General features: G+C 53.5%; 10 protein-coding genes across 10 annotated transcripts; 7 read left to right on the forward strand and 3 right to left on the reverse strand.

The window, feature by feature from the left end:
- Positions 1-521: 521 nt before the first annotated feature.
- On the forward strand, positions 522-2,301 carry NFS1 (cysteine desulfurase; the record flags this gene model as incomplete). Its single annotated transcript, XM_056215772.1, has 3 exons — positions 522-807; positions 860-1,683; positions 1,879-2,301. The coding sequence occupies 3 exons, from the start codon at positions 522-524 to the stop codon at positions 2,299-2,301; spliced, it is 1,533 nt and encodes a 510-aa protein (XP_056070019.1).
- Positions 2,302-2,726: 425 nt separating this feature from the next.
- On the forward strand, positions 2,727-4,729 carry STP22 (Suppressor protein stp22 of temperature-sensitive alpha-factor receptor and arginine permease; the record flags this gene model as incomplete). The annotated part of the gene is made up of 2 exons (XM_056215773.1): positions 2,727-2,919; positions 3,327-4,729. The coding sequence occupies 2 exons, from the start codon at positions 2,727-2,729 to the stop codon at positions 4,727-4,729; spliced, it is 1,596 nt and encodes a 531-aa protein (XP_056070020.1).
- A 127-nt stretch (positions 4,730-4,856) lies between these two features.
- On the reverse strand, positions 4,857-6,127 carry N0V89_007008 (uncharacterized protein; the record flags this gene model as incomplete). The annotated part of the gene is made up of 4 exons (XM_056215774.1): positions 4,857-5,042; positions 5,144-5,263; positions 5,462-5,765; positions 6,111-6,127. 4 exons carry the CDS (start codon positions 6,125-6,127, stop codon positions 4,857-4,859), a joined length of 627 nt encoding a protein of 208 aa, XP_056070021.1.
- A 2,808-nt stretch (positions 6,128-8,935) lies between these two features.
- Positions 8,936-10,354, reverse strand: N0V89_007009 (uncharacterized protein; the record flags this gene model as incomplete). Its single annotated transcript, XM_056215775.1, has 1 exon — positions 8,936-10,354. One exon carries the CDS (start codon positions 10,352-10,354, stop codon positions 8,936-8,938), a length of 1,419 nt encoding a protein of 472 aa, XP_056070022.1.
- Positions 10,355-11,112: 758 nt separating this feature from the next.
- Positions 11,113-12,642, forward strand: N0V89_007010 (uncharacterized protein; the record flags this gene model as incomplete). The annotated part of the gene is made up of 3 exons (XM_056215776.1): positions 11,113-11,705; positions 11,807-12,390; positions 12,473-12,642. The coding sequence occupies 3 exons, from the start codon at positions 11,113-11,115 to the stop codon at positions 12,640-12,642; spliced, it is 1,347 nt and encodes a 448-aa protein (XP_056070023.1).
- Positions 12,643-13,877: 1,235 nt separating this feature from the next.
- Positions 13,878-16,199, forward strand: N0V89_007011 (uncharacterized protein; the record flags this gene model as incomplete). Its single annotated transcript, XM_056215777.1, has 1 exon — positions 13,878-16,199. The coding sequence occupies one exon, from the start codon at positions 13,878-13,880 to the stop codon at positions 16,197-16,199; it is 2,322 nt and encodes a 773-aa protein (XP_056070024.1).
- Positions 16,200-16,868: 669 nt separating this feature from the next.
- On the forward strand, positions 16,869-17,322 carry N0V89_007012 (uncharacterized protein; the record flags this gene model as incomplete). Its single annotated transcript, XM_056215778.1, has 2 exons — positions 16,869-17,047; positions 17,124-17,322. The coding sequence occupies 2 exons, from the start codon at positions 16,869-16,871 to the stop codon at positions 17,320-17,322; spliced, it is 378 nt and encodes a 125-aa protein (XP_056070025.1).
- A 2,006-nt stretch (positions 17,323-19,328) lies between these two features.
- N0V89_007013 (uncharacterized protein) lies at positions 19,329-19,803 on the forward strand (the record flags this gene model as incomplete). The annotated part of the gene is made up of 3 exons (XM_056215779.1): positions 19,329-19,478; positions 19,550-19,652; positions 19,733-19,803. The coding sequence occupies 3 exons, from the start codon at positions 19,329-19,331 to the stop codon at positions 19,801-19,803; spliced, it is 324 nt and encodes a 107-aa protein (XP_056070026.1).
- A 370-nt stretch (positions 19,804-20,173) lies between these two features.
- On the reverse strand, positions 20,174-23,036 carry N0V89_007014 (uncharacterized protein; the record flags this gene model as incomplete). The annotated part of the gene is made up of 2 exons (XM_056215780.1): positions 20,174-20,761; positions 20,814-23,036. 2 exons carry the CDS (start codon positions 23,034-23,036, stop codon positions 20,174-20,176), a joined length of 2,811 nt encoding a protein of 936 aa, XP_056070027.1.
- Positions 23,037-23,358: 322 nt separating this feature from the next.
- On the forward strand, positions 23,359-25,842 carry SPB1 (AdoMet-dependent rRNA methyltransferase spb1; the record flags this gene model as incomplete). Its single annotated transcript, XM_056215781.1, has 1 exon — positions 23,359-25,842. The coding sequence occupies one exon, from the start codon at positions 23,359-23,361 to the stop codon at positions 25,840-25,842; it is 2,484 nt and encodes an 827-aa protein (XP_056070028.1).
- Between the last annotated feature and the right edge of the window lie 1,158 nt (positions 25,843-27,000).

Genomic DNA, 27,000 nt, shown 5'->3' on the forward strand with positions numbered 1-27,000 from the left:
GTGCGGATGCGCGAGTTCGGGATGCAGAGGTGTGGTTGCAGGGAGCAGGGAGGCAGTAGCAAAGCGGGACACAGTGTATGGGGCAGCAGAGGCGTTTACGGACGTGGCCCGGGCCCTCTTTGAAGGTCTTCTTGCTGCTTCGGCAGTGACGTACGCTCCGGGCTGTGAGTGGCTGTGCTGTGTGGCACGCGCTAGTGCTGGCTTTGACTTTCTGGGAGAATGCGCACGGCGCCAATGCGGATACACGGAATGCGCGACGAGGACCGTCTGGCTGCCTTCACAGCGCGCCGCGCAGACAGTGCAAGAGCTCAGCATTGTGTGCAGCTGGGCCGACGCTTCCGAGCGCCGTCCGGGCCCGCACCAGTCGGCGAGGCGCTCACGGTGGTGCAGAGGTCGGCGTTATCGGTGCAGCCGCGGCTCGTCGCTTTCGCTTAGTCAATGGCAGCTGCCCGTCGAGGAGAACAAAAGCTTGTGCGGCGACCCCGTCTGATCTGTCGAGTGTCGCCCCATCATCCATCCAAATGTCGCACATCGCTCCCTCCGCTGCGAGGCAGGCCCTCCGCATTGCTTCCCGCCGCTATCCCTCTTCCACCTTCCCCCGCTTCTCTGCCCGCGCTGCCACCGCCAACGCCATCGGGCGGCGAACCTATGTATCCGAGACGAAGCCGTCAAATGCCACCGTCAATGTCGACACGGCCATCAAGGCCGACCAGAAGGCCTTCCTGAACCAGACAGGCCAGAGCCCAGAGGATGCCACCATGCCCACCACCGGCATGAGCGCGGATGCCATGATGAGTCCCGCAGCAGGTAGCTTCTTCCCCGCCAGCTGCTGTATGTGACGTATACTAATTCGCTGTAGGAATTCTGAAGCAGGCCACCATCATGGACGAGGGATCCAGACCCATCTACCTTGACGCTCAGGCTACTACGCCCATGGACCCGCGCGTGCTCGATGCTATGCTGCCGTTCATGACCGGTTTATATGGCAACCCACATTCGCGCACCCACGCCTACGGCTGGGAAACCGACAAAGCCGTTGAGCAAGCCCGCGAGCACATCGCCAACCTCATCGGCGCAGATTCCAAGGAGATCATCTTTACGAGCGGCGCCACCGAAAGCAACAACATGTCCATCAAGGGTGTAGCACGCTTCTTTAAGCGCGGAGGAAAGAAGAACCATATCATTACCTGCCAGACCGAACACAAGTGTGTATTGGACAGCTGCCGACACTTGCAAGATGAGGGCTACCAGATTACGTACCTCCCGGTACAGAGCAATGGTCTCATCGACATGGCTCAACTCGAAGCGGCGATACGGCCCGAGACCGCACTGGTCAGCATCATGACTGTCAACAACGAGATTGGTGTTGTCCAGCCTGTAGAAGAGATCGGAAGGCTGTGCCGCTCCAAGAAGGTTTACTTCCACACCGATGCTGCCCAGGCCGTTGGCAAGATTCCGCTCGACGTCAATAAGATGAACGTAGACCTCATGTCGATATCCGGCCACAAACTGTACGGTCCCAAGGGAATTGGCGCATGCTATGTCCGACGGCGACCGAGGGTCCGCCTTGACCCCATCATCAGCGGTGGTGGTCAGGAGCGTGGTCTGCGTAGTGGTACTCTGGCACCCTTTTTGAGTGTCGGCATCGGCGAGGCCGCGCGCCTTGCCAAACAAGAAATGGAGGTATGTAATAGCCGTTTGTCCGCTTTGTTTCGCGTTTGTGTTCCGATGATTATTAGCACTATACATGCATGGCTTTCAGAAGTTGGGTGACACCGACACGCCATGTTGACACATGTGCAGGGGTTATGAGTTTTGATCATTACCTGCGTTCTTTCCAACATTAAAGTTCTTGGCCTGGTAGCTGACCACACATAGTATGATTCCAAGCGCATCACCGCCCTTTCCAATCGCCTCCTTGAAGGTTTACTTGCTTTGGAGCACACCACCCTCAACGGTGATCGCGAACGGCACTATCCAGGATGCGTGAATGTTTCATTTGCCTACGTCGAGGGCGAATCGCTCTTGATGGCCCTCAAGGATATCGCCCTCTCATCTGGCAGCGCCTGCACGTCCGCCTCCCTCGAACCCAGCTACGTCCTCCGAGCACTTGGCAGCAGCGACGAAAGCGCACACAGCAGTATTCGATTTGGTATCGGGCGATTCACTACCGAAGCAGAGATTGACTACGTGCTTAATGCAGTGAGGGAACGCGTAACGTTCCTCCGAGAGCTCAGCCCGCTTTGGGAGTTGGTGCAAGAAGGTGTTGACCTCAACACGATCGAGTGGAGTCAACATTAAGATCGATGCGAGATATACCCGGCAAACTGTACAACATAGGAGATGTTCATGGCTTGGTGCATAATTCAGGCTACCACGCTCGCTGCGGCGTTTACGACGACAACGACTAGCATTCGCTGTACTATACTATCTGGCTCTGCTTTAGGACTGCATTGAGCGATTAAAACCTATAATTCATTCGAAGTACAATCTGGCTGCTTGCACCTGTGAACCGTGTTTTGGTCACCCGCGTTGTACTAGAACATTATCTAGACCGTGTTTCTTCCAAATCAATGCGAATGAGACTTTCCAAATCAAAAAGTACGAACCTTACAAAATCGTCGCGCTTGACTTGCGGTGCCAAGGTGCCATATTGATGATACGGTTCTGCTGAACACCCATCCTGGTCGTAGCTCCCCCGCCGTACACTCGAACCTCATCACAGCATGGCCGGAGTGCCAGAGAAGGTGCTCAACTGGCTATACAGCGTTCTGCCCAGCGTAACGAGCCCATGCAAGCTTTATGTCCACCTGCTGACGCACACCTCGCAGGAATATGCAGACGTGAATCGCACGTACCACGACGTCGCGGAGACGCTCTCCAACTACCCATCGCTGTCCCCACGCACCGAGGTCTACAGTATGCGCCCAGCTCCCCTGCACCGCACCTACCCCCGCAAATTCCAGACGTATATTGACCGTATTAGCGTACGAAAATGGAGCTCCCGCGCTGCTTTTGCAGCTCAGCGGAACACTGCCCGTGCTGTTTCGCGGCCAGACGTTCGGCTTTCCGATCGCAATATGGGTGCCGCACGCCTACCCTCGAGAACCGCCGATAGTATATGTGACGCCGTCGCAGAATATGCTCGTTAGGCCTGGGCAGCATGTCAGCGGCGATGGCAGGGTATACCATCCATATCTTGCGCAGTGGGGGAAGTACTGGGATGTGAGTACATCGTGGGCCGCTGCGCTTGCGTTTACACGGCAGGCTGTAGGACAATCAGAAGCTGATACGTAATCAGAAAAGTACTCTATACGACTTCCTAGCGGTATTGAAGGGCGTATTCGCAAAAGAACCGCCTGTTCGCTCGAAAGTACAGCAGCCGCATTATAACGCCCCTGCTGCGCAGGCTCCTCCGCCTGTACCTCCTCCGCCAGCAGACTGGAGGAGATCAGTACAGGGCGCTTCACCTTCGCCAGGGCCTTCATCAAGCGCTCCAGCACCTCCACCGAAACCACCCAAGCCGTATGAGCAAGGCAGGCCGACCCCTCAACCACAGTCACAGCATGATCGATACTCGCAGCCACCGCCGCTACCTCCGCATCCTTCGCAGCAAGCACCACAACACCAGAGTCAACATAAGCAGCCACCAAGTAATAATTATGCTGGCGAGCCTAGCTGGCAGCAATCGGGACCGGTCCATTATGCAGCGCGACAAACGAGCTATGATATGAGCCCAGCAACACCAGTGGCGAAGCCACATCGTCCACACGTGCAATCGCAAAACTATCCTCCGCAATCCTATGAAATAGGGAGTCCAGTGAGTCCCATGACCCCAGAAGATCAGCGATCAGCGAGTAGACCATATCAGCATCAAGCGCCGCAACAGCCCCAATCTTCCAGTTACTCACGGTCGCAGCAATACCAACAGCGTCCACTACAACAAGGACAACAGTATGGAGCTCCACCAGTCCAACCGCCATACCAGCAAGGTCCTCCTCAGCACTATCCGCCCCAGCAATATCCGCAATACCAACAGCCACCACCACCACCACCTCAACCTCCAGCACCCCCGCCAAATCTAATGGACATAGACTCCCTAGAAGTCACTCTTCCGTCGCAGAAAGGACCCCAACAGCCTCTCCACGTACCACCTGTACCTCCCAACCCAGAAAAAGACGCCCTCCTCCACGCACTCTCCTCAAGTCTTACCGCGCAGATTCGGCAAACCGTCTCCCAGAACAATGCCGCTATCACGCCTCTGCAAGCGCAACAAGCCGCCCTCCAAAACGCTTATACGCGCCTGCAGTCCGAGCTTGACCAGCTACAGCAACTTGATGCCACGCTCGCCTCCAACGAGCAGATCCTACGCGATGCCATGCGGGAAGCGGACAGGGTGATGGAGGATGCGCGGAGGAGAAAGGCTCCTGATGTCGACGACGTGCTTGTTGCGCCGACGATGGTGGGCGGGCAGCTATACGCGGTAGCGGCGGAGGAAAGGGGAATAAGCGAGGCTCTGTTTGTGCTTGGGCGGGCGTTGGATAGAGGTAGAGTGGGGGCGGATGTTTTTGTCAAGGTATGTGAATCCCTTTCGATTCTACGGTGTGAGAAGAAGCTAACGACCATGGCACAGCAAACCCGAGCTCTGGCGCGGGAGCAATTTCTAAAAAAGGCGCTGGGGAAGAAGATCGCAAGGGGAATAGGGCTCGATGAGTATGGGATGCGGTAGTCTTCTCCGAGCTATTATCGCTCGGTCCTGTGTATATATAAGCATGCTACTCCATCAATGCTACATACTACGTTGGCGTCCACTAGCATCTCCCATCACCTCATTACGCAGCGACCTGTGTCTCTGCCTATCGCTCCTCTTGCACTCCGTCGATCCAGATGTCAACCTTCTCATTGTAAAAGCACATATGCCCCACAATCGCCGCACTTTCCGCTGTCGGATACTGATAGTACCACACCAGGTCCTTGTACTCTTTCCCCTTGACTGTAACGTTGTAGTAGTTTGCGCGCCCTTTGTAAGGACAGTATGTGATCTGCAAGGCGTACAAGTCAGTGTGAGTCAAGGCAGTGGATCTTGGGAAGAGGTAGGAGTTTGCAGTAGCCCGAAAGATACAGAGAAGAGATGGGTCTGTACCGTGTCGCTCTTGCTTAAAACTTCCCAGTTGACGGAGGTCGGTGGGAGGTAGTACCGCGTACGGAGGGTTGTTTCGAGCAGGAAGAGGGGATTGCTGCTCTCCGCCAGCTTGACGCCGTCCTATCAATCGTTAGTTGGGGTGGTTGGACGGTAGTTACAGAGTCCCGATGCGCATAAACTACCAAACCACCATCTCATTTGATCACATGCAATTCTGGGTAATGGTCTTGCAGAGAAGGCCAATGGAACTAATCCGCAGCACGAAGACACCGATGAAGCGCAGAAATCTGTGGCTTCCACAGCTGGTTATGTACTTACCAGCTCCACTTTCACATTTCTCGTCGAGTTCAAGATATCAACCCTCTTATACGGGTCCTTGGGATGCTGGTATATTGGAACATCTTCTTCAAACCATTGGTCCAGCACAGGAAATTCGACCTTTACGAGGTCTTTCAGCTCTTTGGTGTTGAAGATCAGGACGCGGTCGGTGCTCTTCTTGGTGTCTGTGGTCTTGTTGGTCACAGAGAGAGTGCCAAAGTGAACTTTGTCGCCTGTGCCAGACACGGAACCGTTCTTGGTAAGATTCGCGGACGGGGTTATGGCAGATATGGGGACGTAGAATCTGGGATTGCATTAGGTAATTAGGTAGAGTGGGGTGGTAGGGATGGTGGATAGGGCTTGTGATGTCTCGGATCTTACACCAGATCCTTAGACTCAGAGGGGAACGCAATGACATGGCGATTTAGCAAAGGAGTGAAGGGATCGTACTGTGGATAATACGGATGCTCCCACACGTGATACGCGTTTGTCGTATCAAGTACATATTCACCGCAAAACAATGCGCGCACTCTGCGTGGTGTCGCCTCCACCTTATGAGGGCCTTCAGAAGCGAGTTGTTGCGCGAGTTTCGTCAAACTATCATTTATTACCTTGATCCATTGACCAAACTCACTCATGTAGGACTTACTCGGATGCACCGGCCATGGTAAGAACTCGTCGAATTGGGGATCTGAGGGCTTATCAGATGGACACACAAAAGAGGACGGAGTTGAAGAGATTGTGTATATGCAGTGATGAGGGGACAGTAGGATGGATGATGCATTTGTCATAGCATTGAGCGCTAGGCTGGGAAAGGGATAAGCGGGGACCTCAAAAGCAACGTCGGTGTAGGATGCGTGGAGAGACAAGCAAACATCAGTAATCACGGTGTGTGCAACGGAAGCTGAATCATCCTATTATGGAGGTGAGGGTGAGGAGAGAGGGATGGGAAGGCGGAGAATGCTGGGTTGAGGAAGGGTCACGAAGTACTTGCTTGTTGCAAAGAAAGCAATATTGGCTGCGACCTTTTGTACTTAGTGAGTACTTTGGAGCGTAGAAAATGTCTATTAATTTTGGAATGCAGCTCATCGATAGTAGGCTGCACGTGTCACCCGGATACTGAGTTACTAGGGAAATTGTGTATTGATACCTTTGCACAACACCGACAGCACCCACGATATTATATAACCAATGCCTACGACATATATATCCGCATGCCCCGGAGCCGATATCTTCTTCGAGAGTCCACGTGCCCCAGTCTGCTCAATGAAAGGGTGGGGGTATGATGAAGACCTAGCTCTTTACACAGACGTTGAACAGCCGCGAACGGAGGTTTGTGATACCAGGTATTGTCCGTATCATCCGCAAAAGTATCCTAGGTCTTCTTAGACGATATCCTTGAGTTCAAGCATGCCGAAAGCATTAACGCTAGAATCATCGAGGTCCGTAGCACGTCTAGACAACTACGTAGTCTAGACGGAGTGAGGAGTCATCGAGCTTCTCGTATCCTCTTCTGGGCGCTACCGCCCTCCAGCCAAAACGACGTCTGTCCAAGCCGAAGCTTGTTGTGACAAACGATTAGCGCTTGGTCAGGATCTGCAAATTTGACGATGAACGTCAGTCTCGTCGCTTGTTGTGCGTTGCGCAAATGCTCAAAGGCATATGACGCACAGCGAACGACCTGTGTGCAGGAAGAGCTAGAGAAGGAAGCTGGGTCACCGAACTTCTGTCCGGCTATCAACAACGCTCCGTTTTTTCTGCGTCCAGTTGCGACTGCAAAGGTCGAACCCTCGCTTCTCCTTGCGGAAGAGGGTGCGGTGTGTCCCGTGAAGGTCCACGCCTTGATGCTGAAGAAAAAAAAGATTGAAACACAAAAACCCGATTTAGAATGTCGGGTTGGCGTGAAGTCCGCGTGGAGAGATTGAAGCCCTGGAGAATAGATACAAGCGCCAAGACACTAAATTGAGTGCACGGCCGTCCATTCCTGTTTGGTGGAGGTGGAGGTGCAAGTGCAAGTGCCCTGTGCTTGGAAAAGTGGAAGGCGGGCAGCTTAGCGCCTTGGCAAACATCACGCGCCCGTATAAAGACGCCCACTCCTGCTTCCCATAACCTTTCCTCTCTGTCGAGCTTGTTCACTTTTTCACGAAGGCATAAACTCACCACCTCACAATAGAGTGCAGAATTGACTGCCAAGTCCGATTTGCCTAACAGCTAAACTCATTAGGAGCGTTGTTGCTAGCTTAGCCCGCCGATTGGGTGAGCATAGAAACTTCCTTCTCTAACTGCTCGCGTAGTCAGATCGTCGGTGTACCGCCATTGCCTTGAAGCAATCGCATCACGTACGCAAAACGACGAGATCATACGCTGCGTCGTCACATTGGTCCATCACGAACGGCATTTATCTGTCACAATCACAAGCACCCGCTAGACGGGAAAAACTGCAAGTCGGTAGCTTGGACAGATGCTCTTTGGTTGGATGAGCAGGTTACGAGAAGCTCGTAGACTCCCACTCCGTCTGGGCTCTCCTCTGGAATGCCCAGACGTGCCATGGATTCTTGGAAGTTCTAGCATTAATGCCGTGGCATGCTAGGACCCAAGGATATCATTGACAAAGACCGCTGTCTTTCAAGCCTAGAATGTGAACAAACACTGGTAGTCTATACCTCCGTTCGCCATCTTTGCAAGAAAATGTCAAGTCTTTGCACCCTCATTTTTCATCAAGTATGTCGCAGCATGCGAATGCTCGAGGAAGAAGCGTGAAGTGGATACTGTCATCTTGGACGCATTGTGTGGCTGCTCGAGAATCCTTTGTCGAGGTGTTTTGGTAGTAATGGTCGTTTCGCTAAGGAATAAGATAAAAATCTATTTGGTAAAGAAGAGGGACCAGTAGGGCGCGTTGGAATCGGTGTAGCCGGGCCTTGAGGCATATTTATTGGCCGTACAGCACCGTAGTGCAAAGGGTGATATAAGGCACAACCATCGATTACTAAGCGTCGTGGACATTGTCCGCAAATTGCTTCATGAAGCAGATATGAGTTCCCAGCAGATTGGCTAGAACTACTGCGAATATCATACAGCAGTACAAGGTCGAGTTGAGCACTTATGTGACTACGTGATTTTTATTTACCAACGCCTGGTCAGGTCCAGCACCATCTATAATACAAGTTGCAATCGTACCTATTACCAGAACGCACAGAGATGCCTTAGAGGTCTCGTAAAAGGCCCCGAAAACCTTGTTAACGACACTAAAGCCTTGAAAGGCAAAATCACTACGATCGATACACGTTATCAAGTCTCTCGAATGTGACTATGGTGCGATTCGCTTCAAGTGGCATAGCTTGCGTTGTAAAGAGTTGCTCTGGAACACTGTTTGAAAACCATGCACCGACAAGATCGGGATTGTCGTGAAAAACGGTTCCACCAAAAATTTCGGCAACGTGCCTTCACCAGTTCGATCTAGGACGGAATCGGACCCTAGATAGAGACATCACCGCCCATGCCTCCGCGATCCTTGCGATGGTTGTTTTGCTTCGCGAAAGAAGAGCCAGGCATGCCGGAAACTTTCAGCTTCTTGGACTGGCTGCCCTTGAACGCGGGATTCTTCTCCTTGTCCTGGAACTTGCGCTTGGTGCCAGTCTCTTCTCGGACAGGCAGGACACCAGCGGTGCCGGGAGTGGCGAAAGGCCCCGATGTAAAGCTCTGGGTTGAGGGCTGACTGTCAGAAGACAAGACGCCTTGATAGGCTTGCGGGTGAAACGGGCCGCGAAGATGACCAGACTGGCCTACACAGTGAGGAGAATCCTGGTTGGCGGCTTGATCGCGAGACTCAAGGTCAGCGTGGCGGGAAGCTTGCATCTCCAATGGCTCATGATCTCCGACTTCAGTCTGCGCTTGGCCTTGGAATGTACCAGGAGTCTGGGTCTGACCTAGAGCACGGAGTTGAGCGTGGCGTGCGAAGTTCTGCTGAACTGCTTGTACCTCCATCTGTCGGAGCTGAGCGCGGCCACGGTCCTCAAGATGCTGCCTTTCGCGAGCACGTTGAAGACGGTGCTGTCGAGCACGTTCCTTGAGCGTGTCCATCTCGGCCGCAACCTCAGCCCGTTCCCTCCTCTCCGCCGGCGTCCGGTTGGAGTCGCCAAGCAAGGCAGCATGGGAATGATAGTCCACACCAGCATGGTAGGGTTCGCTGGGTTCACCCGATTCATCATCTTGCACCTCGCCGTGGTACATGTATCCGCTCTGGAACATGTTGGAGTCGTCCGCGACCTCGAGAGGCGTAACACCGGTGTCTTCGCCATAGCCTTCCAACACGACCGGGAGATGGTCACCATTGTCTTCCGCATGTTCATCATGGCGGCTGCTCAGGCCAGGCTGCTCCTCACGAGCATCGCATCCATAATATCGATCGTGCCGCCGGAAAAGTGAGGGTATGTCTCGAGGATCCTCACGATCTAAAAGCGAGCGGCTTGAATCCATCTCGATGTTAAGAAGGCCGTAGATTGCGTCGCCAATGCGACCACCATCTTGAAGCGAGGCCGAATCGACACGGAGAGACATGCGCGATGTCTTACCAGGTTGCTTGCGGGTAGTTGTCGAGCAATTGGCGGCGCTAGAGAGCGCAACCTTCTTCCGACCACCTGCGCTTTTCGGCTTCACACCGTCCATGGGCTTCAGCCTGTTGGCATCTTCGCCTGCGTCCACCATCTCCATATCTTCAGCCTGAGCTTTCGAAGCTCGCTCCTCTTGGGCAATCGTCTCTGATGAGATAAGGGGCTCGCCATCAGCCGGATCCTCGCAATTGTAATCCTTGATCAGCACGTCTTGAATTCGCTGGTCGTGGGGTGGTTCAACGTAACCGGTGTTCAATAGGCGAATCGGCGGTGGCAGCGGCATGTTGGGCGAGGTGGTAATGGAGCTCACCAGGTTGAGTATGTTCGCGTGTCTTGGGTGTGCGACCACGAAAATGGCTTCGGTACGGTACCTGGGTTCTGATAAGAGTACCGGTCGTGTGAGAGGCTTCCGGATCGAGGTTGAAGTGCGCCGAACTAATTGCGATCAGTGGATACGTATAAAAGAACGAAAGCGACGTGACTAGTAAGGAGATCTGAGCGGCATGCACAAATAGCGTCACTCTCGTGCGGTAACGAGTAGCTCTTACAGATGAATCAATTCGAGGCTGTCTCTGATTAGTTGATTTGCGGTAGAATATAGGTAAAAGGTGCAGGAAGAGTGGTGGAAGCTGGGCGGTATCGTATACAGCGGCAAAAATTGTGCACCGTCGATTGTGCTGGAGACACATACTTACTATTGGGTCAAGGCTGGAGTGGTGGTAGACAACGCGTTATGTGGCGGTTGCAGTGGGCGTGGGCAGTATGAGGGTGGGGGAAGCTTTTATAAATCGTGAGGTTCAGCGAGACCCAGCGTCAAATGTCAATCTCAAGAGAGACTGAGCTTGGCACGACGAGACGGTGTGGGCGTGGTCACGTAATTCAAGGTCTCACGCGCATGCGATATTTCACTTGACGCGCCTTCGTCCACGGCCGCTTTTCCCGCAATTCCACACCCTGAACTTCAACTTAAAACCACCAACCACCCATAGACCACGCCCTCGATCTCCAACACAGATCCATCGAGCCCACCAAACACACACAATGCCCCCGTCGTCTGCGTCGTCGTCCCCGAGCGTTCCCGCGAAGAAACGCAAGGCAGGTGTCTTCGATATGGAGCCGGACCACCGTGGGCATGCGAAGCGTCCGCGAACACCACTATCAAATTCAACAGCTCCGCAGTCTTCCGCGGACAAGAATGCCGACGAACACAAGATGCTCCTGATAGAATATAGCTCTTGGGAAGAGAAGCAGCAAGTTGAGCTGAAGCAACTTCGCTCAACAGTCGCCCTGCTCTCGAAAGAAATTGCTGACATGCGCGAGGAGCGTAGCGCAAAGAAAATTGAACTGCAAAATGCCCACCAGCATAACAAATCGCTTGAACTGGAGAAGGATAATCTGCACAAGAAGTGTGATAGCATTAGTCGCCGCGCAGATCGATGGGAAAGTGCCCACAACGATCTCAAGCCAAAGCTCCAAGAATCCGAGGCGCAGATCAACAAGCTTGTGAACGAGAAGCACCAGGCAATCGCCACAGTCTTGCAAGAGCAGAGCCGTAATATCGAGAAGAACAAGGAGGTCCGTAACCTCAATCGCGAGCTCAACGCCTTGGCCAAGAGCTACCAAGACCTTCACAAGTCATGAGCAAGCCATCGGTCGAAAGAAGGCCTCGCAGGAGAAGTCTAGCTACGACTTGCGCTCCAATGCGGACAAGGAGAAAGAACCACGAGTTGTGAAGTGTACTCAATGCTACACAAAGAAATGGCCCTGCGACGCTGGACATCCTTGCCAGGCATGCATCGCGAGGGGGGATACCAGGAGGTTGCAAGCGGGTCAAGTGCCAGTTCTGGACGAAGGACACTTGTCCGAAGCTTCGGTGTGGGCTGGCACATGAAGACGATGGCCTCCCTGTGGTCGTTGAGCATCGGAAACTGAAGCAGAAAGCCACGCCGATACCCGCTGAGGTGGCAGAGACCCTCAATACACCTGCCCTTCCTCTCCCTGCGTTGGCCGCAGCTGTCGTCGCACCGGTATCCGGACCTCCCACATTACAGGACATGTCTGCCAAAGCTTCCACTAAGAAGCACGGACGAGACGATGGCAATGCTACTCAGGGTAATGGAAGCACCAAGCGTGCAAAACTCAACACAGCAGCGCAGCATGCAAACCATAGCAACGAAAGCACCGCCGCCAGCATCGAGCGAAAAGATTCCAATATCACTCTAGACTCCAACGACAGGAAGGCGCGGCAAGCGCACACAGTCCAAGAGGAACAGCATTTCGATCCTATGGAACAGGATTCAGACCCGAACGACTGGGTAGGTCTGCATTTTGCGACTTTTACCAGCATTCCGGAGTTTAGGCACCAGTCGCTGGAAGAATATCGCTATCACGACTTTCAAAGGGGACATCGAATCCTTTATTATCCAGGTGGATACTGCGGGATACGTTGTCCAGGCGGATGCTGTGCCGTACATTGTCCGCACAGCCTCATGGACATATCTGGCTGGAGCGTCAAGTTTCCTGGAGGTCCTTTGGACGTTTGAGAAGCCGTTCGGATCGCAAGTCCAGTAGGAGGGCCAGATCTTCGAGTACCATCGGTCTATATTGTCTGTTCAACCCGGAAGCATGCTGGACACTCTTTCCAGCATCCCATGGCAATTTCATGCATCAGTAGAAGTCTATTCTGCGCAGCCTGTAAAGATGTGACAAGACATGCAGTGATCTGCATTTGATGGTGTGCCGTTGATAGGATGTGGTTGCAGGGTTCGGATTAACATTTCGCCATGGCGCCATTGTCTCCCGTCGTTTCCAGAACCGATCGGATGAAACCTGCCGTCGTGGCGCGTTCGTTGTTGCTCTCTTGGCAGGGGGAGACGTGTTAGCCGGCAGGCATGGCTCCACAAAGATATTGACGGGAGACGGGCACGGGGACGATGGGAGATGGAGGACGGCGCAGGTTTGCATCAGGCATCGCTTTTCGCTTTCGGGATGTCTGCGGATGTCTCCCCGACCACTTGGCACTACGGCACCTCGACAACCACGCCGGCAGCCTCGTGTCCTTGCTATGGAGGTTGTACGATATGCCGTGGCAATCCAAACATGATCCGTGGCCTAGTCCTACGTCGCACCCTCTGTGTACTCTTTTCGAGCTGTAAGGGCAGGCACACGACGTCTAGCCATTGGCTTCATACAGCGTCACCGGCCCAACACACCCACCCGTATCAAGGCTGCCATGTACTCAACGTAGCCAAGTCGACCGGCGCGTAGCTGTTTCCGTATCCAGCGTCTTGACTTTGCTGGCGCAGTCGAGAGGTCGCAAAGCGAGTCAGCAGAAATCGCCAGGCCGGCCGCACGTCGCTCTACGGCGAGCTGCGGTTCCACCAGCACTACATCCCTAATACTGTACACAATAACACAGGCTGCAGCTACAAGCGTGCCAATGAGCTGCTGGCCTCGTTCTCGCGATGCGTCTTTGCGCTCGCCAAGCGAGTCTCCGCCCAGGGGCATGGTCCGCTTGTGCACCATCGACGCCGCTAGCCTGATCGAGCCTTGTCGTAAATTGATCGCCCACACCATGTTTCTATCCACGCCCAGAATAGATGCGTTTCATGCACGCGATGAGCTTGGCTATATCGTATATGTACAGGGCAGCGTCGCCATGTACTTTGAGACTTTACGACTTTTCGTGCTTCGACCGTCGCCCTTTCTGTCAACTTCCTGGGCGGGAAAGTCTGCTCTTGGAAGCCGTTGACTTCCGTACATTCGCTTTTGCTTTAACCTAGTCTTTCGCTACAGCAGTCTTCACCATGCGCAGTTTTACCTTAATGGGCCTTGCGGCCGCCTTCGCGACCGAGGTTTCGGCGGCCTGCAGCTCGGCTCTCACCATCGATAACTTTTCCAAGTACTCGAGCAACACCAACAGCCTGGGCGAATGGACGAGCGACGACTCCAGCATGAAGGCTATCTCGGCTGCGAGCGGAGTCCTGTCCTTCACCCCCAAGGCTAACGCCTACTTTTACGAGACTTTCCAATGCCAGGCTGCGTCTGGAAACGGCTACAACTCTGTCCAGTTTACCATCAAGGGGCCAAAGGGAGGTTCGTTAAACCTGGAGCTGCAGAGCAAGACGTCATGCTCGGCTACGGCATACAAGTCTGCCTACACTTCCGTGACTGGCTTGACCGGTAACACGCAAACTATCACACTTCCTCTGAGCCAGTTCTCCGGCGCCAACGCCGACGCCATCAGCGGTCTCGTCTGGTATGGCTTCTCTTCCAACACGGCATGGCAGCTCAGCAATGTTCAATTTGGATGTGCGGGTACTTCAGCCTCCGCTTCCAAGGATGCCGTCTCTAGCACCGCTTCTGGCTCTCGCACCACTCTTCAGACGTCTACTCGTACGACTCTTACCACGTCCGCTCCTGCTTCTGCTTCTGGAACATGCTCTAACCTTCTCATCGACGACTGGGTGTCCCAGTCCCGATTAACTTTCCTCTACTATAATGCTATGCTGCAACCCTCCTCGGACGATGCTTCCATGACCTCACTGGTTGTCGGATCACCATCACCCAACCACGTTACCATCAACCCCAAGGATACCAGCTCCTACTTCTACTCCCAGTTCGACTGCGTCAATGCTAAGAACGTCTATGGTGGAATCTCTCTCAAGATCAAAGCTCCCAAGGGAACCAGCTTCTCCGTTGAGCTCGACTCCTCGGCCACCTGCGATCCCACTAAGGCTGTTCAGGTCACCGTGACCACTGCGGACCTCGGATGGACTTTCGACGGAACTGAGAAGCTTTACTCCATTCCTTTCAGCAAGTTCTCTGGCCTTGATACCAGCAAGCTTACCACCATTCTTTTCGGTGGCTTCACTCAGTCTGTTTCCTTCGGACCCATGGGCTTCTACTGCGGCAGCAGTGGTACAGAGGTGAAGATCACTACTACCAGCGCTGTTGCTGGCCCGTCATCCACCGTTGCTGCGCCCAGTGGCACAGCTGCTGCTCTTGTTATCGACAAGTTTGCCAATGCTAACAGCAACGCTCTTGGTTTCTGGCATGGTTACGACGAGGGTATGAAGGTCACTATGAGCGGGTCTAAGGCAACCATTGTCTCTAGCGACGCCGATTATTCCTTCTATACCCAACTCTCCGCTTCCTGCACGGACATGACCAAGTACGAGGGCTCTTACCTGCACATCGCATACTCTGGCAGCACCGCCTTCACAGTCGCCCTCCAGCAACACAACTCTAAGTGCGACGAATCTATTGCGCCATACCCCGAGACTTGGGACTCTCTCGAGGCATCTCGCTACGCCAAGGATGGGCACATCTACATGCCCATAAATCACTTCAACATCGAGCTCACTCGCGCTGTTGGTATCGCCATCAAGGGCTTCTACAAGTCTGACCAAGTTGTCCTTTCCACAATCGAGATTGTTCCGTCGGTTCCTTCGACCCACAGCATCCCCAACAAGCTCGAGTCTGGTGACCTTGTCTTCGCCTGTAAACGGCCCAACAGCTTTGCTTTCGCCATCGATGACGGCTCGCCTGAGTACGCTCAGCAGGTTCTGAAGATCGTCAAGGAGGAGAACATCAAGGTCACCTTCTTCACCGTCGGTGCTCCTCTTCTCGATGCTTCGACCAACCTGACTAACGTCTACCGTGAGATGGAGGCCTCCGGCCACCAGATTGCTCTGCATTCGTACACACACCCGAAGATGGAGGGTCTTCCCGACTATGCCGCTATCGACTGGGAGTACAAGGAGGACATCGACACCGTCGCTAAGCAGTTCAACGGCCTGCACACAAATTATTTCCGTCCTCCTTTCGGAACTGAGGGTGCCCGTATGCGCCAACGCCTTGCGCAGACTCTCGGCGCTAAGCCGACCGTCACCATGTGGAGCGTTGACGTCGAGGACTGGTTGTGGGCGGAAACCGACACCCCCGAGGAGCAGCTCAAGGCCTTCGAGCGCGATGTCAACAAGGGCGGCAACCTTGTCGTCATGCACTATTTGTACCCCAGCACTGTCGGCTACCTTCAGCAGTTTATTCAGATCGCTAAGAAGACTGGAAAGCAGCTCATGCGTGTTGACCAGTGTATGGAGGACCCCAACGCCCCGGCTTTGTAAAGTGTGGGATGGCTATCGATGGAGTTGAGCGGGGTGGGAAAAGTGATGTTCATATGATGAGGCGTGAGTGGTTGGTGTAGTTGCAACGGCATCCGTATGTAATTCTTAATGCGTCCAAAACAAGATTCCGATCGAAACATACATGCGCTTTTATGCTTCCTACAGCTCGAATCGTAAGTGACTTGCACCTCTCAAGTTTGCTACTTGTATGCTGTTGCCAACGTGCCCTACTAATGCACAAGTATCCAGATCAGTACTTCTCACTTACCATCAGCTACCACCCAGGGTATGGTGACCGGAGGAGGATGAATCGTTGCATACTTGGATAAGCAAACTGCTCGGTGCTTCCTGCATTGATTGATATTGACCAGCATGCAAGGTATGATTTGTTGGAGAGTTCATCGCGATTCCGAGTGCTGACGTTCGCGCTAAGACCAAGTAGCCCGAGTCGCTACTGCTGTTTTCAGTTCTCCGTGGCTCCTGCGTTTGTTACATCCGCAGGACAGGAAAGGAAAGGGATTAGTCAGTGAAGCTGCGCCTTCCGTTGCCTTACCCGCAAGCTCACTTGAAGCCTCTGGGGCTCCAACTCCCGCGAAACCCCAATATCAAACCTTCCAAGCCGTTCAACACCTAACATCACGTTCCAATCCTCGATTCTTGTTGCCAATCATGCGAATCTCTGTTCTCGGCATCGTCACCCTCATGGTCGGCATCGCTCTGGCTCACCCCGCTTCTCTCGAACATCAAGACGATTCATCCGCGGACGCCGCTTTCGACTACGGTGCCGCCCACGCATTCGCCGCTAAGAAGAACCCCGAAATCACACAGTCGAATGGAGGTGGCGGCCTGTGGGCTTGCTACATGCCGCAATGGTCGCACGGCTGCGCGTAGTAAGTATAACCCTGGCGTTGCTATAGTCCCCAGGGTATTGCCGCAGAACCCATGTACCGAACAGCTACGACGGACAGCCGGCTCCCCCTTTCCTTTGGAAGCAAGGCGCTATCTGATGCTCTCAACCAGCTTCCCTGCCCGTGATGGCTGCCAGACTGTGGACCTTTTGAACGACCACGGTGGACGTAAGTCAGAATTCTCTTTCCCCATCGCGCGCATTAAGATGTACTGAGCTAACAACACGTCAAGGGGTGAATGAGATTCATTCACTTGGACCAGACTATGGCACTCGATGCAAGGTATTCTCCGATGCCCATTGCGCTCACGCATTCTACCCGAAGCATGATATCCCCACACCTGACTGGTCTATCGGATTTCCCGGCACCGCAGAAACCGCCGACGCCGTTCGCAGCTTCAGCTGCTTTCAAGGTTGAGAAAGTTCAAGACCGCATGGTTACGTCAACTGGCTCTCGACGAAAGGAGGAGTGCATGCTAGCCGGTCTGAAGGGGGAAATGATGGGTTTTGAAGCCACTTAAGGTAGCTTCTTGAAATGAACTGATAGGGTTTCTGCACATCTTTCAGTGGAATTACACCTCCGAGGGGACACTGTTTGACATCAGCCAGATTTCAGGTGAAGTAGAGTCTATGCTCACAGTGACCGGCAAATTACTAGTTCAGGTGGCAGAAACTCGCCTGCACGAAGACGAATCCGCCAGTGATCGTGCATCAGCATTTCCTCAACAGATACATTCACTGTTTACCGATCAACCGATGCCCTTTACCTCCGAATATTCTATTCCTAATCCAAATTTTATGGTGGCCAATCAGGAGCGAAAGACCATCTCTGGTGGAAATCCACTGCGCGCATCTCTTCGTCCCGCTTGTGTTCGTTGTGATGTGGGAATTCTCGCGCAAATTCTTCCCAGTCATCTGTATAAACATAACTTCTCCTTCTGTCAACCCGAATGTATGCCCAGTTAGGCTATGGTCCCTGTGGATGTAGGCACATTCTACGGACTTTGCGACGAACAGTACCAGTATCTCTTTGCTTAGCATCCAGTATCAGTCTAGGATCAAAAGGCATTTCCTCTGCTTCCATCGCACATTCGAACATCAAGTAGACTAATTCGGATGGTAACCGGGAACCTGCGGCATTGTATGTATTCTCACGTATCTCCTCGTAAGCGTATCGCTGGAACATGTCTAGGGTAGGTATCAGCATGTTGTACATGCAGGATCGATGGCGAAATTCCTGTACGTACGTAGGAAGCATAAGCGATATCCTTGGGTCGTGACTGGGCTTTCAAGTCGCTCACAACCTTGTCGCTGAGTTCTTTGAAACATTAAACATTAGAAAGTCTTGTAGACGACCTGGACTTACGAGGTTGCGCAAACAGATTGACGTATTCCCACCACTCCGAACTCTTTCCAACTTCAATAGTCGCACCGGCCAGCAAGTCTAAGGTCCGGGAAATATCTCGCTCCATGCTCTCAAGGAAGTCGTCAAAATGTGCAGACAAATCATCGAACTGGTCCTCAGGCGATTTGTTAAAGTGCTGGGTCAAGGCGTTTTGAGCTAACAACGGCCCATCCATAAAACGCCGTAATTCTCTATATTGAGTATGCTTTGAGCGTAAAGGATATCGCCACGCTGCTGAATTTCATTTCAATCTACTCCTGTTTGCATGTCCTGGACTTCCATCATCTGCAGACATACTGGCAGCCACCCGAGAGCCCATTAGAAGCAGTCAGCGTCTCAAGCTCTCCGGCAACATGGTTGGACCATAATCGTCTTCCACCGCCGTGAACTTCTTCGGCGTCTGTAAGTGAGCGTGTGTGTGGAGGATTGACGAGGGATGGTACTCTAAGGTAGAGGTCCGATGGTGGAATGAGTCGGCTTTTGAAGTGCAAGAGTATAGAGCACAGTAGTATTCTCGGGTCTACATCCTTAATCTCGGGCCTTGAATATTCTAGGCAAACTGTACAGCGCAACTTTCAAGATGAAAGACAATGCATCTCCAAAAGAGAGCATGCAGTACGTGGCCCCGTTGGTGGGGCAGCATCACGTGCACGCGTATTTACCTAGGTACGCGGCGCGTCACACCGCGCCTTCCACCCATCTCTGCGACCAATCCCTACGCCATTAATCACGCAACAAGCCCAATCCAGACGTCGATATTCCGAAAAACTTCTCTCTATAATACAAACCTCGCCTCAAGCGGCAAAGCAAGAAAAACATGGATCACCTCCAAACCCCGCGTATCCTCGCCCCACATCTATCCAACTTCCAGCACAAGCTCGTCCGCATCCTGGGCAAAGTCGTCGAACTACGCGGCGAAACCGCCGTCATCGACGCAGGTGGCAACGTAGACGTGATCCTGAACAGGGTAAGCTCCTCTCTCTTCTGATCCATTGCAGAAATTTTCTCGAGGATGTGGTGTATACTGAGCATTATCAGGATTGCCATCTTGCCGTCGGCCACGCCGTCGAAGTCATTGGCAAGGTAGACGGCAACCTACATGTAAAGGTGCAGGCTGCGACCGATTTTGGGACGAACATCGGTATGCTCTTTGTGCACCCTCCCCTTTCCTTGTCATGTCATGATGCGAATTCTGGACAAAGGCAGGCTGACAGAGGATAGACTTCAACGCCGTACAGGCCGTGGTGGAGGCGACGCATCGGCATAGGGAGATTTTCTATGATGCGGATTGAGTGCGTCCGAGAGGGTTCGGCAAGTGAAAGTAGGCATCGCTGCGTGAGAGGCGCAGTAAGAAGCCAAGGATGAAGACGACCAAGATGAGATAGCATATGGGAGTCGCCGGATAGGCGCGACGAACGAACAGTGATTATGAAGCGAACCGAAGTATTTCGCTTTGAACAGCCTGCATGTACATATAATAACTACGCGCAAATCGCATATCGTGGTGGCTCACACCGCAACTCAAGTCTACAAAGGTATCGCGCTGTGTGTGCCAGTATGCGCCTCCCAAAAAGCAAACGCTAGCATAACCGGCAAGACCCCAACTCCAGATACAATGCGCGTTGTGTAGAGAGCGCCCAACCGACTCACTCACATAAGCTGCTAAAGCTTACTTCTCACACCCTCCAATCTAAATTTCACATCCTTCAGCCTCTTATCCGTAGGCTTCCACTCCTCAAACATACTCAACAGCCCATCAACCTCCTTCCCAAGCTCCTTCTTGACAAGATCCTCCTCTAGTAATCCTCTCATCGCCCAAGGTAAAAAATACGGATTCTCCCCGGCTGCGCTCCCACTGCTCTTGTACTCCCTCACCCTCAGCTTACATGTATCCTTGGCACTATACTTCACCCCTGGTACTGGAATGCTAATCCCCGCAAAGCTCGCCGCAGCGTTCATCTTGGCCTGTTGGGGAGATACAGGAAGGGACGTTGTCTCAAGCGCGTGCTGTATCGCGAGCGTGTAGACGCGGGGGTCTTCGTAGACGCGGGAGTGACCTTCGCCGGCGTAGATGGAGCCTGCGAGGTGGGGCGAGAGTTCGCGGACGAGGCCATGGTCGGGAAGGCCGAGGTTGCGGAGTTTGAGAGCGAAGCCAACAAGGTGAGTAAGAAAGGAGGGGGCGTGGATGCGACCGTCAACAAAGACGGCGCGGTAGATGTACGGGTGCGATACGACTGAGAAGGTGGACGACTGTCGCGCATCTGTTAGTAATTTGTAATAGATGAAGCGGAAGAGAGCATACCTCTAACGAGACGAGCTGATCGTCGATGCTGCCTACGTAAGTCACCCTTACACCAAATCGTAGCACCTCGTCTAACGCTGCGAGATACATCTGGCTGACCAAGCTCTTCGGATCCCCAAAACTGAAAAGTTCCGACGCGATAGACCCGAAAGCAGGGGCTTTGCTTTTGAAATCGATAAAAGGGCCCATGTTGACGCCAGCCATGGCGCAGATGCCGATGCGGGCAGAATTTACGCATCCGAATTGAATGAGCTTGGCCACTAGCATGACAGCGACCGGCACTCCTTGAGAATGACACGCAACAAGGACGAAGTCCGCCTTCCTGATAGCATCGACGCTGTTCAGTAAAAGCGTCCATAAGATTCTCACTCTTTCGGCGACAAAGCCTTCACCTTCCAGCGCGATATGGTCAATTTCCGGCTCGTAGCCGCGCTCTTCACACCAGGTTTTGATCGACGCGGCGGCGGCGGTTGCAAAGCGAATGGAAGTACCCTTCGGCTCTCCGATCACTTTTCGGATATAAGGGGATGGAAAGAAGCCATGCACACCAATGGCGACTGCTTTCTTTATGCGAGGAGGGGCAGGGTTGATGTGAAGATGTGGTTGCGGTGCCTCATTTCCGAGGAAGTATTGGCGCACCTGCTGCCAGAAAGACGGTTGCTGCACCAGTTGATAAGTGTTTGGAAACTCTGGTAGTAGGTTATTCTGAGGTTCTTCTTTTTTCTTCGCACTTTCCTTGGGTGCGGGATGTGCTGCCGGGGCTGTGTCGGGCCGGGTGGGAGAGGGTGTCGGCGAGGTCTTCGAGGGTGTCACAGTCTTGCTGGAGTTTGGTGTGTCTGTAGCTATCTCTTTCGGTACGGTCTTCGCTCGTGAGCGACCACGCAGTGACAAAAATGATCGACTAGTAGTAGCAGGTTCTTTTGCTTGCGATACTCCTGCTGGCTTAGGGGCCTCAGCTTCTGGCTGTTCCAGCTCGTTGAATTGAGCTGGTTCAGGGTGGGACTGCGAAGGTGTGTCGGCCACTGCCACCTCACCCACTAATTTGTGGGCAATGGCTCCGTCTTTGTTGACCTCGGCTTTTGGTTGTGACTTGAACCAGAATGCCCAGCCTTGGGAGTTCGATCGATCTTCCTGAGTCGTGCCGGGAGCTGACTCATTAGACGGTACGTCGGCCACGGTCTGCTCCGCTTGTTTGGCAGGATCTGTTTGTGGTGCTTCATCGACCTGCGGATCTATTATTTCCTCGTTAGGGACATCCGGGACGTGCTCGGTAGGAGCTACCGATGTAGCAGGAGGATCTGCTAGTGCATTCTCTTTCGTACTCCAAGACCAAAACCACGATGCTCTTGGGGCTGGCCCGCGCGATTTGGTAGCATCTGCATCTTCCACTTCCGCAGCCCGCAATTCCTGGGCCTCTTCTGTAGGTGCGTCCTTCGTCTCAACATCCTGCTCTTTTTGAGGGAGTTCTCGTGTAGAGACCTTCCCTAGCTCCTTCCCAGCAGCATCAGGCTCCTCCGACGGCGTGACACCTGGTAGAGGGGTGCCTTGCGCATCTTCAATGCTAGATGTCTTTGATGCTTCGGAGTATCCATCTGGTCGAGACCACCACGATCGCCAGCCCCATGTGCCCGCTTCCTGAGTGGCATCGTTCTTCTGTGGTTCTGGAGGTAACGGTGGTTCGTCGACAATAGGCGGCTCGTTGGGCACTGCCTCTGGCTTTGTCTCCTTCTGCTCGTTGATAGACCCATCTGACGTCACATTGAACATGGTCATCGAGGCCGGTATGCTGTCGGCTTTACTCGACTTACGCTTCGTTAAGAACTTGGCAGGCGACTGGTCCTTTGTCTTCTTGGCCACTTCGTTCGGGATTTCAGAAGCCGCACCACCACTGACACTGACGCCAATCTTCTGACTGGCCGTCTGGACTGTTGCAGAAGCCTTTGACCGCCAACTACCCCCGCTTAACCACTTCTTGCTGGGCTTCGTATCGAGCTTAGGCTCAGTGGAGGTCGAGGGTTCACCAGAGGCATTAGAAGAGTATAATGGTTCTTTTATGGCCGAATCCGCGGGTGTACTCTGCAGGATCGCGCTTTCACTCGGAGTGTTCGTGGAGGGCGTGGAGGGCGTGGCGGCTGGGGTGGTGCTGTCATGCGGGACTTCGGACGCGCTGGCACCGTCTTGTTGCGCCAAAGGATTCGGCTTCGATCTCTTGCGTGGACTCATTGCGTGCGAGGCCAGAGCCTCGAGTAAAGCATACGACCTCTGCGATGGATGGTGTCAGTGAGTGCAGGGCGGCCAGGCGCGTGGTGTCTACCCTGAGCCCGGCAGGCGGTTGACTTGGACGATGGGCCATGACGCAGTCCCGTGCACCAGAGTGGTCACCCCTGTCCGAGGGCCCGCTTTTGTGCTTATCGCCCGCCGCGTTCAGCCACAGCAAAGCGCCGCCCACTTTCTGCCGCCTTGCACCGCCTCCGCGGCCAAATACGCCTAATTTTTTCTGTGAATGTGAGCGCTCCCCGCAACATCACCGCGCGCCGTAGCAGCCATGGCGATCCAGAAGAAGCACGGCAAAGGCCGTCTCGACAAATGGTACAAGCTCGCCAAGGAGAAGGGCTACCGCGCCCGCGCCGCCTTCAAGCTCATCCAGCTGAACAAAAAGTACAATTTCCTCGAGAAGAGCAAGGTCCTCATCGATCTGTGCGCCGCCCCCGGATCATGGTGTCAAGTCGCGTCCGAGGTCATGCCCGCAAATGCCCTTATCATCGGTGTCGATTTGGCACCGATCAAAGCCATCCCACGTTGCATCACCTTCCAGAGCGATATTACGACCGACAAGTGTCGTGCGACCATCCGACAGCACCTCAAGACATGGAAGGCGGACACCGTATTGCACGACGGAGCGCCCAATGTCGGTACGGCGTGGGTGCAGGATGCTTTCACGCAGGCCGAGCTTGTGCTGCAGTCTATGAAGCTGGCGACTGAGTTTTTGGTCGAGGGTGGAACTTTCGTCACCAAGGTCTTCCGTTCGAAGGACTACAACTCTCTGTTGTGGGTATTCAACCAGCTGTTCACCAAAGTCGAAGCCACGAAGCCACCCTCCTCGCGTAACGTCTCCGCCGAAATCTTTGTCGTCTGCCGCGGCTTCAAAGCACCCAAGCACATCGACCCCCGTTTCCTCGACGCGAAGAGCGTGTTCGCAGAATTGGCCGACCCGACCCCGAACAATGAAGCTAAGGTGTTTAAACCTGAGATCAAGAAGAGGAAACGTGAGGGTTATGAAGAAGGCGACTGGACCCAGTTCAAGGAAGCACCTGTGAGCGAGTTCATCCAGACGACCGACCCCATCGCTATGCTTGGAGGCCTGAACAAGTTGAGCTTTGTCCAGCCACCCAACGGAGACGTCGCCATTGCAACCATCGACAAACTGCCAGAGACTACAATCGAAGTCCGAAATTGCTGTGCGGATCTCAAAGTATTGGGCCGCGCCGACTTCAAGAGGCTGCTCCGATGGCGATTGAAGGTCCGAGATATTTTCGGCTTTGCCTCTAAGAAGAAGCAAGAGGAGGCAGAGGGTGAGGAGGTTGCCGAGGTTGAGCCTATGGACGAGGAAATGCAAATCATGGAAGATATGCAGCGGCTTGACGACCAAGAGTCCAAGAAGAAGAAAAAGGCACGGCGACAGGAGAATGAGCGCAAGCAGAAGGAGGTCGTGCGAATGCAAATGAACATGACTACGCCCTTTGAGATCGGTATGGAGCAAGCTGGTCCTCAAGGCGACGATTCCATGTTCGGTCTCAAGTCGATCGACAAGGCCGGAGCACTGTCCAAGGTCGCACGCGGCAAGATGGCAACAGTAGTTGAACGTGAGAAGCCTGAAGAGTCCGATGAAGAGATTGTCACCGATGACGAAGGTGACCAGCTTGATGCAGAGCTGGATAACATGTACAGCGAGTACGTGGAGCACAGATCTGCGCGAGATGCCAAGTATCGTGCGAAACGTGCTCGGAAGGAGGACGAGGATGGGGAATGGCATGGCTTTTCCGATGAGGATAAGGAGGAGAGTGATGACGAGGAATTGGTACAGGATGAGGACAGCGACTTCAGCGACGATGAGGATGAGGCGCCGCGACCCCTAATAACCGACCTCGACAAGAATGGCAACACCAAAGGTGGTCTTACTAAACGCGCTTCGAGATTCTTCGACCAAGACATTTTCAAAGGCATAGATGACTTGGAAGAACTGGAAGAGGCAGAAGAAGACGGCGAGGACAGTGGCATCGATGTTGACGGCGATAGCGAAGAGGATACCACTGCTGCAGCACGCGAAAAAGCCGTTGTTGTGAAGAAAGTCAAGATCGAGGCACCGCCACAAGAAGATGATGCAGACTCATCCGATGACGAAGACAAGATAGAGGAAGTCGCCCGCGACGAAACCCAATGGGAGCAAGACAATACCCCTATGCGCAACGGCCGTCCTGACGTCGACATCATCACCGCCGAAGCCATGACAATGGCACACCAGCTTGCCACCGGCAAGAAAACCAAAGCCGACCTCCTCGATGACTCCTTCAATCGCTACTCTCTCCGCGACGTCGACGGCCTTCCAGACTGGTTCCTCGACGACGAGAACAAGCACTCCAAGCTGCAGCGCCCGACCACCGCAGCCGCAGCCGCCGCCATCAAAGAGAAGATGCGCGCCCTCAACGCCCGCCCCATCAAGAAGGTCCGCGAGGCCAAGGCCCGCAAGAAGTTCAAGGCTGCGCAGCGCCTCGAAAAGCTGAAGAAGAAGTCTGCGCTGCTGGCGGACGAGGAGGGCTTGACTGAGAAGGAGAAGGCGCAGTCTATTGCGAGGTTGATGAGCCGTGCCGCGAAGAAGAAGCCCAAGCAAAAGGTTACCGTTGTTGTGGCGAGGGGTAGTAACAAGGGTAAGGGCCGGCCTGGCGGGACGAAGGGCAAGTATAAGATGGTGGATGCGAGGTTGAAAAAGGATGTCAGGGCTGAGAAAAGGATTGCGAAGAAGAGGAAATAGACGCATCGTTCTTGTAGCGTAGTAGTTCATTGTATATACCTCTGGTAGCGCCGGGGTGGCTGTTTTTATGAGATGGTTTGTGCGGGAACTGCTTCATATTCTTGTTGTCGTTATGCTCACCCATTTTCCAAGGTCGTGCCAGTGGAGGGCATGCCGCCGTGGAAACAGTATCCACCGACGCTATGGGATCCGTCTAGCATTATCATGGTAGTTCTTTCGCCTCAGCGCATACAGTTGTTCAATCGTGCTGTCTATGGTCGCAAACGCACGTATACAGCGCCGTCGACCGTATCATTGGCGGCGATCAGTGTGCATAGGGCCTTCTATGGTCTATATGCTTGTGGAGCTTATCAAGCTCGATATAATTCTTCTAGACGATGACGTTGACAGCAAGCTGTAGATAAAGAATGTTTGGAAGGGAGATTTATGATAGATGGGTCAACATAGCAGCTTGTCGATGAACATAGCGTCGCTGCATTCAAGAAGGCAACAGAGTGATATCAGATTTGCTGCTACTTGTAGGTTATGATCGAAGCTGTAATCGGTGGCTTCTATAAGAGTGCGGAAGTTCACATCGCAATGGAATGCACGGAACGAACATCAAAAACCACGGTAAAGAGACAAATACTTGCAGTACATGCACGCTTCAAAACAGACGGAAAGCCGAAGGTGCTGCCTGCACCTGGCTATAGAATCGCTGGCATGAAAGCAAAAAAAAAGAGAAAGCCGAAGGTGCTGCCTGCACCTGGCTATAGATTCGCTGGCATGAAAGCAAGAAAGAGGAAAGTCTCGTCGCGCTTCTGAGAACGACGTGGCCCAGTTGATTTGGCGAGAAATCCATATTTTCTTCTGAAATACCACAACTTTTCAAGGAAAACCACCCAGTCCTGCGTATGTGACTTCTCAAACACCCATTCAGCTTGCCTGTCCGAGCGGATTCCCAGACGCGAATGCCTCTACATATAACGAGGTCTTGAATACATCGCGCTGGTCCAGACTCGGCGAGACGAAGGAGGATCAGGTGTCTGGGGTGCTGATCGTCGGTGGCACGGAGTGTGTTGCGGAAGATGGCGGCGATGCTCGTGGTGTTTCTCGCCGGATGATTTGTCTTCTTGTAATGCAGCCAAAAGCCCATGCGAAACCCATTCCTACCGCTGC

The sequence above is a fragment of the Didymosphaeria variabile genome, assembly GCF_027946475.1.
Source record: "Didymosphaeria variabile strain IMI 356815 chromosome Unknown scaffold_5, whole genome shotgun sequence".
In the NCBI taxonomy this organism is placed as follows: domain Eukaryota; kingdom Fungi; phylum Ascomycota; class Dothideomycetes; order Pleosporales; family Didymosphaeriaceae; genus Didymosphaeria; species Didymosphaeria variabile.